At 43.5% G+C, this 12,633-nt stretch overlaps 1 protein-coding gene across 3 annotated transcripts in view; it reads left to right on the top strand.

The window, feature by feature from the left end:
* Positions 1-12,633, top strand: part of TRIO (trio Rho guanine nucleotide exchange factor) — a 339,772-nt gene that overhangs the window by 98,827 nt on the left and 228,312 nt on the right. For all 3 annotated transcript variants that reach the window (XM_084850577.1, XM_084850576.1, XM_084850575.1), the window contains exons 2-3: positions 1,719-1,793; positions 10,071-10,185. In XM_084850577.1, the coding sequence (XP_084706703.1) occupies positions 1,739-1,793; positions 10,071-10,185 (170 nt within the window). In that variant the 5' untranslated portion in view covers positions 1,719-1,738. The remainder of the gene's footprint in view (positions 1-1,718; positions 1,794-10,070; positions 10,186-12,633) is intronic.

The raw sequence follows: 12,633 nt of genomic DNA, 5'->3' as shown, positions 1-12,633 counted from the left end.
AACACACACCAAAACCACACACTTCCTTACTGGCAGTTGGGATCACTGTGAGATAAATAGGTTTCTGTTGGTGCTGAAAACTGTGGGTTCCAAGGAGTTGTTTAGTGTGTTGGAGCTCAGACCCCACCTCTACCTTGTACTCAGATGTTTGGGCAGGTTACTTGTCCTTTGCCATGCCTCTCATGGTAGCCATTTTGTGGTGGTGCTCAGGACAGTTTATCAAATTGGTCCCAGGTCATAGTCTGAAGGCACTTGAGGCTGCCACCTTGCTGAAGCTAAGCAGGTCCGGGTCTGGTCAGTGCTTGGAGGGGAGACCACCTGGGAACCACATGTAGCCACCTTGAGTTCCAACATGGAAGAAAGGTGGGATATAAATGTAATAAATAAAATAAAATGAATTGCCAAATGTGTCCACAGCCCCAAAAGATTGCCTGCTCCTGCTATAGGATGTCATGTAGCGCGTGGAAAAATGTGTGCTGCGTGATCACTTGAATTGTATTTGTGACCATTGAAAAAGAAGATAGTACTGCATATCCTTGGTGAAAACCTGAGATGATCTGCACATAGAATGACATAGTGCAGATTTTTCTTGACTACTGCTGCAGATTGGAGGTGGGGGAAATGTTTGTATTATTCACCATGCTGGGAGGCAGGGACGGGGGAGGAAACCCTGAGTGCCCTCACTGCAAGCAAGCACATTGCTAGTCTCTTATATGCCTGATGGTAATATGAAATGTTACAATCCATGAAACTAAATAAAGCAGTCCCAGAAAGCTACATCGCATGATTCTGTTACGCGTGTTAGGGATGTACGAAAGTCACTTACCTTTCCGCGGATTATGTTCATGGGAATCCTCGACGGGGGGGGAGGCGAGAATCCCCCCAGAATCCTCGACGGCCGGCTGTGCTCTGCGGCGGTTCCACAGAGCAGCCAGCCAGGCCCAGCCCAGGCCAGAGCCGTCTGCAGCCGGATTTCCGGCCACGGAGGGTTCTGGGTAAACAAAAAAAACCCCGCGTACGCAAATGGCAGCGGCTTCGGCCGCCGCCATTTGCGTTCCTTATTTTTCGCCGTCTTAGTCTACATAAATATTTATGTAGACTATTACGGCGAAAATAAAGGGGAACGCAAATAGCATGGCGGGTGCTATTTGCGTCCCTTTTTGATTCGCCGTTTTAGCATACGTAAAACGGCGAAACAAAAAGGGACGCAAATAGTGCCCGCTACGCTATTTGCGTTCCCCTTTATTTTCGCCATAATAGTCTACGTAAATATTTATGTAGACTAAGATGGCGAAAAATAAGGAACGCAAATGGCGGCGGCCGTAGGCACCGCCATTTGCGTACACGGGTGTTTTTTTTTAACCCAGCCATGATAGGCTACGTAAATCTTTACGTAGCCTATGTCCCTGTAAAAAAAAAAAAAAAAACCCTCCAGACTGCAAATGGTGGTGGTGGCAGCCGGTTGGAAGACCAGCCGCCGGAGCCGCCGCCGCCGCCCAGAACATCCGCTCCAGGTAAGTCTCGTCCTGGGGGGTATCAGCGGGGGGTGGCAGGCCGTTCCGCCACAGATTTCAGGGGGCCGAATGCACTGGCATTCGGCCTCACCGAGATCCGTGGCGGAATTCTCTGACTTCCCTAGCGCATGTAGCCTGGCTCTCTTGCAGGAAATATATATGCTCTTATAAGTCAAGTAACTTCCATTTTCTTTGTCTCTTCAGGATTTCGTAAAAATGATGAAATGAAAGCTATGGAAGTCCTGCCAATCTTGAAGGAGAAAGTTGCATACCTTTCAGGTAAAGAGATTTGTTTATAATCCTGAGATGAATGTGTTCGTTGTCTAGTCACTGACAGGGCAATCCTGTGCATGTTTACTCTGAAGTCTCTCCAGCTTCACTGTAATTTACTCCCATGTAAGGGTGCATAGGATTGCAGCCTGGGATGTGGTGTAAGTGTTGTCAGATCTTTTATTTCATTGATATTTTGAAGAAACACTTGCATTCAGTTAAGTCAGTAGTAAACTTTTGTTCCTCAAAGCTCTATTATGTTTTACAGCTTTTTATTTCAGTAAGTGATCAATTTTACACATAAGAACAGTTCAAATACTTTCATATTTTTAGAAGTTTATTTCTATTTTAAATTTATCTATCTTTCTCCATCCCCTCACCACTTGTCCCACAACAGTTATCAAATGAACTATCATTGTTATCTTTTAATAAGTATATTTGTGGTTTTATATTTTTTGGTTTGTTGCCTTCCAAATATTCAGCAAGTGACCATCACTCATGCATGAGGTTGTCTTTTGATATGTGTGATTTACACTTGGTAAAATGGCTAATCCAGACTAAGAATGCCCTATAACTTTTGTATCTAATTGTCACTGGTGTTGCTCAGGAATTTTTAATAAAAAAGAATCTCAGAAATATTTTAAAAAATCTCCCAGGTATGCACCCCATAGGTCTACTCAAACACTTTAATCTCTTTCCATGTGCTCTTTTTGAGAGAGTTGAATGGGACATTCTCTCCTCTGCATCCCTTTGCTATGTTGGTTCATTAATCCCATAGCTCAAGTGACCAGGAGATGCCTCTTAAACACATTCTGAGATGTTTACTTTGCTGGTATCATGTGCCTGATGCCTTTATGGTGTTCTAAACTGGCTAGTTTCTAAATCCGTGGAAGAGTGTGAGCAGGAAGCAAATTGATGGAAGAATCAAACCTTGGAGTCATAATGCTGAAATGAACAACCCTATAGGGCACTTCATGGGATAGGGGGGCAGGTTGCTTTAATGGCTTTTGGCGGTTAAACAGGCTAAGAATGTGACATTCTTTCAAGTTTAAACACTTTAAAAACTGTTGGGATTATCATGCAGTGATCTTTTCACCCACAGTCCCTAAGCAACTGACTACTTAAGAGGATGTGTTCTGCCTCCTGGCTGTGTTTGGTTTAGCAGTGTGAAATTGCAGAACGTTAAAACTGTTTAATTCTGTCCTATCACCATGGGCCAAATTGCTTGTGGATCCCAGGTCTTGAACTCTACAGAGCATCCTGCAAGTAGCTGACTGCCAACACAAACTATTAATGCTGTTGATGTAGTTGCAGTATTGAGGCAATAGGAATAGTTCATTTGGTGCTTTATCATACTGTTCAAGCTCAGAGGTTTCTGGTTTAAATTTCACCTCAGTCATAAATTTAGTTTAAGCAAACTACTCTCTTTCAGCCTTCCCTCCTCTTCCCAAATCTGCAATATGGAGATAGAAATGCTGACCTACCTTACAAGGGTGTTGTATGGGTTACTGAGAGAATCTATATACAGTGCTTTGAACACTGTAAAGAGCTGTATGAATAGCAGTATGAACTTAGCAGTACTTGGAACTTCTGGATTAGTTAACTAATTGGGAAGTTGTTTGTAGCCGCCACTCTTGCTGCAGGTTGAATTTGTTTCCCTGAGGTCTGGTTCAGATTTAGGGGATACCAGTCAGTCGCTCTTTCTCTCTCTCTCTCTCTCTTTTACGCATGTGCGTGTGCGTGCATGCGCGCGCGCGCACACACACACACACACACTTTTATTTGCTGTTTCTCTTTCTTGCAAACCTCTAATTTCCCTCTTACTATCTTGGACCCTTGTATACATATTGCCCCTCTGTGGCCTTTTCTCTTCTGCGTTTACCTTTTGTTTTGTGAAGGGTGCCTTCTGTGCTGGCTTCTTTTTAGCTGCTGAAGGAGAAGGGCCCCATTCTTTTTCATTTATTTCTAACAGTTTCCTTTGGTTACGTGGCAACCTTGGCACAACATAAATATGTGTGTATTTTTATTTATTTATTGCCTTTGCACCCTGCCCTTCTCCTAAAGAAACCATTCTTGAATGATCGTGAAAAGCTTTTTTGAAATGTTTGTGTTGCTGTACTTTTAGAAGAAACCCAATTCAGCCCCAATAGAACCCAAAGTTGGTATGCAGAACAGCTCCTGGAAATTGTGTTTATTTGTAAAACTTGTATGTGCATAACTTCCGTTGTAAAAATCTAGTTGCCAAGTCCACTGGTGGTTTTCAGAATGTGTTGTATTACAGTCACTGTGGTGAACCCTTGGACAGCAATTGGCTGGGGTAGTATTGCAGAATGTTCACAAACATTCCATTTGTTTTTTGAGCAAAGTTTTCCGTTTCTGTGAAGAACAGAAACATATCCATTTGACACAGGCCTTGGGGACAAGAACAGCGTTGTGTCCAAGGACTGAAAAGGTAAGGAAACTCTGGGAGGAAGTCCCAGGAGGTGGAAAGTGAAGACGCAGGGAACCCCCAAACACAAGGGATGTCTGAAGAAAGATTGCAGTGGGCTAATCTTCTTATATAAGAATATGGTAATGTAAGGCTTATTACTAGAGATTTGCCAGACCAGGTTTGCTCATTTTTGTTTTAAACTGAAGCCTGAGCAGTGTAGATGGGCAGAAAATTTTGAAACTTTGAAAAGGTCCAAAGCTTGAGCTTTGGGCAGCTTGAGAAGGGAGAAAGGAGAAGAGTGAGGCAAAGGAGAGATTAATGCATATGCCCCACACTGTGCATGTAATGTAACATGTGACACACTGTGTATATGCACATGTAATTATGCTTACTCCTGTGAGCTTTTAGAGTGCTGGGCCAATGAAAGGACAGGCACAGAACGTTCGGAAAGGATAGGCACAGAAAGGGGTTGAAGAAAAGTCAGTTTTTGATAGAGGAGGAAGAGAAGCTGAGGAGAAAGAGCTGAAAAGACACCAGAGGTAGAAGAGAGAGAAAAAATCTTACGTCATGTGGTTTTGCCCTCAAACTTCAAGAAATAGTAAATGATCTTTATAAAAAGAACTTACTTTTTTTGATTTTCACCTTTGCTGGTTTATTTGTAGTATGTTTATTTAAAAGTGTAACATGGTTCCAGTTGCAAACGTATTTTGGAAAAACATAATTTCATCCAATCATTGGATGAAATTATCCCATCATTCATACTAGCCCCCTTGGCGACATGGGATTTGCAGTAGTAAAGAGGAATATGAATGAAGAGGAGGGTGATGATTGAGGAAGAAGGCAGGGTAGGGGCTGTATGGTGGTAGGCAACTCTCTCTAGAGCCGTGTACCATATGTATTAGCAACTGGAATAGCCCAGTGAGGATGAACCACAGTAAGCAATAGCAAGCTAGCCAGCACTTTGCAACAGGGAAAGAAGAGCACATGATGCAAGACTGTGAACAAATGGTTGACAAAATCCTATTCCTCTGAAAATTACATATTTGATGACCCAAACATATGTGATTACTTTTCAGCAAAGTGAAAATATCCCTGGAAATGATAGGGAAGGTTTTCTGGATCCCAAATTTAAACATGATTTATCTGGCCATTGCACAAGAGTCCATAAAAGCACTTGCTATGGTTGCCATGGCACCCCCCCCCCCGCATCCTTGCACTCATGTCTGACTTCATACTGTACTTGGGAGGAACTCAGAACCTTCAAAATGCAACCTGAAGTCAAAGATTGACCTCTGCTTCTGCCCTGACGGTGGACTAGTGATGGGTTTCTATCTTTGACTTTGCTCTTTGCTCTGGAACATTTTAAGAGCCTCCAAGCAGCAGCATAAAGACAAAGATGAGATCCCGTATCAGGGAGAGCTAGTGATATAACATACTTAATTTATAGCAATTAATATAATCCTCTGAATCTGAATTGGCCAACTTTCTCCATCTTTAAAGGTCAAGGTTGCAGGTAACTCCCATTTTGTGTGACCTTTGTTTTACCCCAGATACCAATTGTGCTTGGGTAGAGCAAGCCTAAACTTGCCCTGTCATGTCAGGGAACCATTCCTAAATCAAGCTACACCCTCACAACAATTTTGACAGCTATGTTTCCTATAAATATACAGCCTAGACTTTTGTTAGGGTAATTCTGTTTATACTTAGCAGAAGCTATGCACTCTGGATTCCCTGTTGCATCTTTTACCAAGAGGGACTTTGATTTCTTATTCAAAATGGCTGCCTTTTTCTAGGGATCTTCTCTGGCTGTGTAAGTGATAACCTACCTGACTAATATATCAGCCAAGGAAAGTATATGGTGCTAGAACCATCCTGGCTCTTTTTATTTCCTTGATTGCACTTCTATGTTCTTGTTAGGTTTATTGATGCCTTGGTTAAACAAGCCTGTGTATTCTGATCTGAGGAGACTCTAACTAATCTTATCTCGCCCTATGTTAAAGCCCTTATTATCTACTCATCCAAGTTAATAAGACTTTAGCGAAGGTGGTTGGTTACAGACTGAAAGCTGGGAGTTTCTCTAGGTACTGCCGTTAGACTTCTCTCCCATAGTACATAAGTGTGCACCACTTCTTTAATGAGCAACTTTGGGGGATCCAGGGACCATTTGTGCCCCCTGAACCCCACCCATGGATTGGTGGTTTTGCTGCTAAATTTTGGTGTCAAACTGCTGCAGTGTGCAAAAGGGGTCAAATTTAGTCACAAATAGCTAGTGGCTAGTAAGGCCAGTCAACATTTGTGGAATTCGGCTGTTGCACTTCAGTGTAGAGTGGGCATTGCCTCATCTGTAGATGGTGTGTAGGAAAAATGCTCATGTGTAAAGTGATTCTTTGCTACCGGGGGGGGGGGGGGCATATTTTCTTGGTATACTCCACCTCAAAATTGTGTAAAGACTGATCAGAGACCATTGTGCAGGAGAGAAATCCAGATTGTATTATAATAGTGCTGGATCCATTAACAATTGTTGCATGCTCTTCTCTTCTCTTCTCTTCCTTCACCCCCCACCCCCAGTATATGTTTCACTTGCTTTCTACACTTCATGTATCACTTTTTGGTTCTAGTGGCTAAAAGTCAAATCTCCTTGATCAGAGCAGCTCTTAATGTGTCTTGATGTGGGCAAAGCAAGTCTAGACTTTCCCACAGCCTAGGATTACGGATGAAATATCTGGCAGGGGACTGTTACCTTCTCCATTTAGCAGTGTGCCAGCATTGGAGACTGAATGCTAGCTGGCCTTCTCCTGTTTTGCCACCTAACTGGCTCTCTCCCACCTAAGATTAACTGTTAACCTGAAAGCCATGAGACCTGGACTGACTTAACTTCGAGCATAATGCCTATGCTAGGCAGTAGTTAATTTCTAAACTGAAGTGTTGGGGCTCAAGCCTGCATGGAAATAGCACCCTTGGCCTGAAAGCCTCTCCCAAGTGTGCGGGCGCTGTACTCAGTGCATAAGACAATGATTGGGTTCACACAACATAATAACCTACACTCAAGGTTGAGTGTGGGTTGAATGTGGGTTGTCGTTGAACCATGAGTTGTTGAAACATGGTTTGTTGTGTTGTCTGAACCCAGCTGCGTTAACAAACTTTGGTTTGTTACCACAGCTGGGTTCAGACAACACAGCCCACATTTCAACAGCAACCCACGGTTCAGCGACAATCCACAGTCAACCCATATTCAACGTTGAGTGTGGGTTATCATGTTGTGTGAACCCAGTTGTCTTTACAATGAAATAGGGGTTCCAAGCCCATTCTGACATGGAGGGCTGAAATGTTAGCCCTAGATCAGGGATGGGACACCTGTGGACTCCAACTCCCACTAGCCCTAACCAGCGTAGCCAATGGTCAGAGATGCTGGAAGTTGTAGATCAGCAACATCTAGAGAGCCACAGGTTTCCTGCTTCTGCCCTATACATAGGGTAGCAAGTTTTTCTTACCACCCCTGCCAAAATAGTAGACACATGGATTTATTGTACTGAGTCTTGAACCTAGTAATGGAGGATATCTTGCTGCAGGGTGGTCTTTGTGTGTATGTGTTGGATCAGAACCCAATACATAAATCCAAATGCCATTTGGTGGCACGTTTTCTACCACAAGAATAATTTTCTTCTGTTGGTGGTATAGTAAACATTATAATAGAAGGCTAAACATAACGTTTAATTTTTTTTCCCAGCATGCTTAATCTATCCACAAACCAGCTTTGCAAAACCATGAAAACAAAGAAAAGGACCTGTTTTCATTTTTTTTCCTTTAAAAAGGGGCCATATAGTGGTATACAGGACATGTATGTACTATGGTTGATTGTCAAAAAGAATTCCTCCACAGTGTGCTGGAAAGTTGCCTAGGAGAGAATAATAAAAACAAATGACATTGTACAGTAACAAGAGTTGTTTACTACTGCTGAGATTAGTGCTTGTGCCATTGCTGCACTGGTGGGGCTCTAAATCTTGTGCTGGTGTAAGATGTCTTCAGGCGTTATTTTAAATGGCAAAATAATACGGATGTTACTGATGGGTGGTTCTCTCCCCCACCCCCACCAGATCCTAAATTAAGAGGCATCCTCAGGGATGCAAATGGGCCTAGAGGCTTCCTGCAATGAGAAGCAGAGTACAAGGGCAAATATCCTGTTGCCCCTTTCTTTGGACCGGTGAGCACAAGGGAGGTGATGGCAGTGGCCATGGCTTTGGCATGTCAAGTACTGTGTAGGGTCTTTGTTCTTTCGCAAAGTGGGCCAGGAAGCGTTTGGAGAAGAAAGTCTGATGAGGTCATAGCCAGTCCTGACTCCATTATCTCCCAAGCTGAGCCTGCAGCTGACTTTGCCATGTGTTCACAGTGCTGCTTGGCATTTTGCTGGCTCTGCAAATGCCTCAGCTTCTCTCTCTTGTGGCTTTCAAGTGCCCAGGTAATGATGTGAAGGCGGACAATATAGTTGCTGCTCTGAAGCTAAGGATAAGCTTGGTTTGGCCATTGCCTGTGTGGGAGACTGCTTGAGAACCCCATCTAGCCTGCTCTAAACTCCTTGAAGGAGGGGCAGGATTCATTTTGTCTGTACTGACTTCAAGAACTGTCGTGTGTGTGTGTGTGTGTGTGTGTGTGTGTGTGTAATGGTCATGTTGCATCAGTGAAGGGTAGTTTAAGTTCATGTTCTCAGCCTTTTATAAGTACTGAGCCACTGTTGTGGTGGCAGTAATTTATACAGCGCCATAAGTGTACAAGGTGCTTGACAGAGTTTGGTAAGCAAAAAAATAGGCAGGCCCCTGCCCTCAAAGACCTTACTGTCTAAAATGGACAATGGGAAGACAATAGGCAGAAGGAAGGGAGAGATGAGGGTAGCAAGGGATGACTGTTAGCAATAGATAGTGTTACAGTTGGACCTGGAGATCCAGGTTCAAATTCCCCTTCAGCTGTGAAACTCATTAGGTATTGGGCAAGGCACTCATTTCAGCCTAGCCTACTTTCTAGGGTTGTTGTGAGGGCAAAATAAGATAGCTCTGTAAATGCCACTCCGAGTCCTTTATCTGTAAAATACTTGCTTAGTGTGGTATAGTAGTTAGAGTACTGAACTGGGCCTTGGGAGACCCAGGTTCTAGCCTGCACTCGTCCATGAAGCTCACTGGGTGACGTTGGGTCAGTGACAGACTCTCAGCCTAACCTATCTCAAAGGATTGTTGTGAAGTTCCCTTTCTTTGGAACTCCCTGCCCCTGGAGGTCAGGGAGGCACTAACACTGTGTTGTTTTTGGCGCCTCCTGAAATCAGCACTGTTCCAGGAGGCATTCCTTAACTGGCCAGCCATGGTTTTTATTGGCATTCCATTTTTTTAAAAAAGTATAATTTTAATAAGGTGTTCTAATCTTTTTATTCTTGTACTATTTTCCCTTTTATGTTCACCGCTCCGAAATCTTTTTAGATGGGGAACAGTATACAAATATCGTAAATAATAAAATAAAATAAAATAAAATGGAGAGGAAGAAGATCATGTATGCCACCTTGGCCTCCTTGGAGGAAAAGTGGGAGATATAAATGTAGTCAATAAAATATTCAGCATGATTCTTGTGGTCATAAAAACAAGACCTTGTTAACTGCATCTCCCCCTGATGGTGTGCGCTTTGTTTCAAATGCATTCTTAAAATGTATTACCTTTTTATTGAGCTAAATCCATGCTTGTAGACATGCATAAATACCGAGCTGTCTTCTCAAATGCAGATCATCTGTCAGATCGTAACCCTTCCCAGGGCAGAAGCTCTTATCGCCACTGTACACGGTGGCCTACAGTTGGCCCTCAAATATGTTTCTTTTTCAGGTGGAAGAGATAAGCGCGGAGGCCCCATTCTAACATTTCCAGCTCGTAGCAACCATGATAGAATACGACAAGAGGACCTCAGGAGGCTCATTTCATACCTAGCTTGTATTCCTAGGTAAGGGTGTCTTTCACGTATTGTGGCTTGAAGGTGTGCTCTTTGCATCACTGTGCCAAAACAAAACCATGTAAAGGGAGTCCTGTGTGAGTTCATACCAAGTTCATGTTCCTCTAACCTTCCATTTGTTTAAGAGAAGGGAACTTAGCAACCAAGTGGATTGCTCTGGAGAATTCAGAATGCTCAAAAACCAGAACAGATCATAGTAGACTTGGAGCAAAGTTGCTTTCCTGGCCTCCTCACCCTGGATGATCAGAGTGGCAACCAACAAAAACATGTATTCTACAGCTATTGCCATTAACAGGTGTTAATGAATTGTGGATTGCAGCCAAAATCTGAATCAGTATTGTTGATTTTGCTAACACAGTGCATGTTAAAAGGCTAGTTTTTACAACATATAATATCAAGTGGTACATTTTTTCCCCCTGACGGTACCACTTCAGGTTACATGTCTCAGTGCTTCCCAACCAGCCAACCTCAAGCCCCCCCTCCCCCGAAAAACAGCATGTCAGGGAAGGAAGGGCTTAGTCTTGTTTTCTCTTTAACATGCTATTTTTCTCTGTGTGGGGGCTGTTTACATGTATTAGTATTGAATTATACGTCCTCTCCCCCCCCCCCTGCCGACACACACCCGCTTCCTGAAGTGATATGGTCCAGGAAAGGTTTTTTCATTTGATTCTGTGGGCTGTATAAACTGTCCCCAAAAAACTTGACCAAGGAAGAAACTGATGTGCAAGAGAGAAAGTGGCTTTTCCGAAATATGACACATTACACTACTGAATACTAGCTTTGAGGAGCATTATTGGTGACTTTGGCCAACAGTTTCATTAATCTGTTATGTCAAATAGCAACACCAAACACGTTTCCCCTAGTTCACATTCAGCTAGAGCTGCTTCTACAAAAAGTGACAAGTTCACAGGGGAGCACATCTTGTTGAACAACTAAGCATTAATTCCAGAGTAAAGTTTGCACCTTATAAATGGTATTAAACATGACACTGCAAGAGTACTTTTCAACCAAGAAATAGCTCACTTCTGAGCTGGCTGCTTCTCCTTCAGTTGGTTAGGATAATATTGAGTGAAGTGTAGATTTTCTCTTCAGGGCCAGCTGGCCCAGCTGTACCCATTTATGAATTGCAGGGCATAGGAGCTTTCCAAAAGAGTGTAGGCTGAATACCAAGCTGAATTTAGGCAGCATTTGACTAGCATAGCCAAAGCTGCTTACTAAAAGTGGTATATTTTATTGGGGGTGGGTTGTGGGGAGAAGGAATGAGGTGATAAAGTTCAGATGGTATATAAGACCGAAAATAGAATCCAGCGGGGGTTGAGGAGTTTTCTAGGAGCAGCCAAGAGCATGTAGCTATGCTTGCAGAATGCAAGCTGAGTTTATTAGGAGCACATACATGTGGGGGCCTACGACAAAATGCTGCAGTGTATGCCAGACCCCGAAATGCCCAGAGCTGAAGAGGAATAGGGTCTAAAGGAACCAGGACGGTCCATCACCAGACAGTGGGATGAGCTACTTTATGTTTCTTATCTCTATAGCAGGGATAGGCAACATGTAGCCCTCCTGATGTTTTTATCTACAACTCTCATTAGCTGTAGACAGTGTAGCCAGTGTTTAGGGATCATGGGAATTGTAGACCAAAACATCTGAAGGGCTACAAGTTGCCTTACCCCTGCTCTGTAGACCTGGTTCACAAGACACAACAGCCCACTGCAGCTTAATTTGCCCACGGGGGCTGTAGCATCATACTGGGTGCCATTTTTGCATGGTGTCTGCAGGTGTCCAGCTTGCTGTGGCTTGTCATGTCGTGTGAACCCAGGCAACAAGGGTTGTTTAAGGGTTGTCTAACCCTCAAACAACCCCTCCCATTTGGGTTTGCATGACATGACAAGCTATGGCAAACCGGGTGCCCGGCACCATAGGACAGCCCCTGGGTGAGCTGTCGTGATGGCTCCCCTGCCATCAAAATTCTGAATGCCCTGGAAACCAATAGGCCCTGCTTGGGCTGGTTGGGTTTTGGTATTGGAAAAAATATTAACAGAACTAATATTGTCTCAGTGCTATCTGGGTCTGAGACTACAGTTGCTTCTATATGGCCAATTTCATTTGAAAATTAATAAATAAAAAAAACTGAAATGCATTTTGCGCTTCCTTCAGTAGCGCAAGACGGGCCCAACCATAGAAGCGAACTAGGTAGGTGCCTGGGCTGCCAGAATTCTAGGGCCATCTGTCTTCTCGATGAGAATGTCTTGAGGAGAAGGTGACCAAGAGTGCCCCTGCACTTTTGAGGAGGCACACTGAAGCAGCTTAGCATCTGGTTGGCTGGTTGGTACCCTTGTATTTCAGATTACACAATTAGGAGCATTCTGATCCATCAGCTGCTTGGGGCATACATCCTATAGTGCAGGGGAGGAAGTAAATAAGTGGCAGATTTTAAAATAG

This window comes from Heloderma suspectum, chromosome 4 (assembly GCF_057233095.1).
Source record: "Heloderma suspectum isolate Gila_16-S chromosome 4, 16-S_ref, whole genome shotgun sequence".
Lineage (NCBI taxonomy): Eukaryota > Metazoa > Chordata > Lepidosauria > Squamata > Helodermatidae > Heloderma > Heloderma suspectum.
The sequence above is the reverse complement of the archived record's forward strand: the minus strand, read 5'-3'. Positions and strand labels throughout refer to the sequence as shown.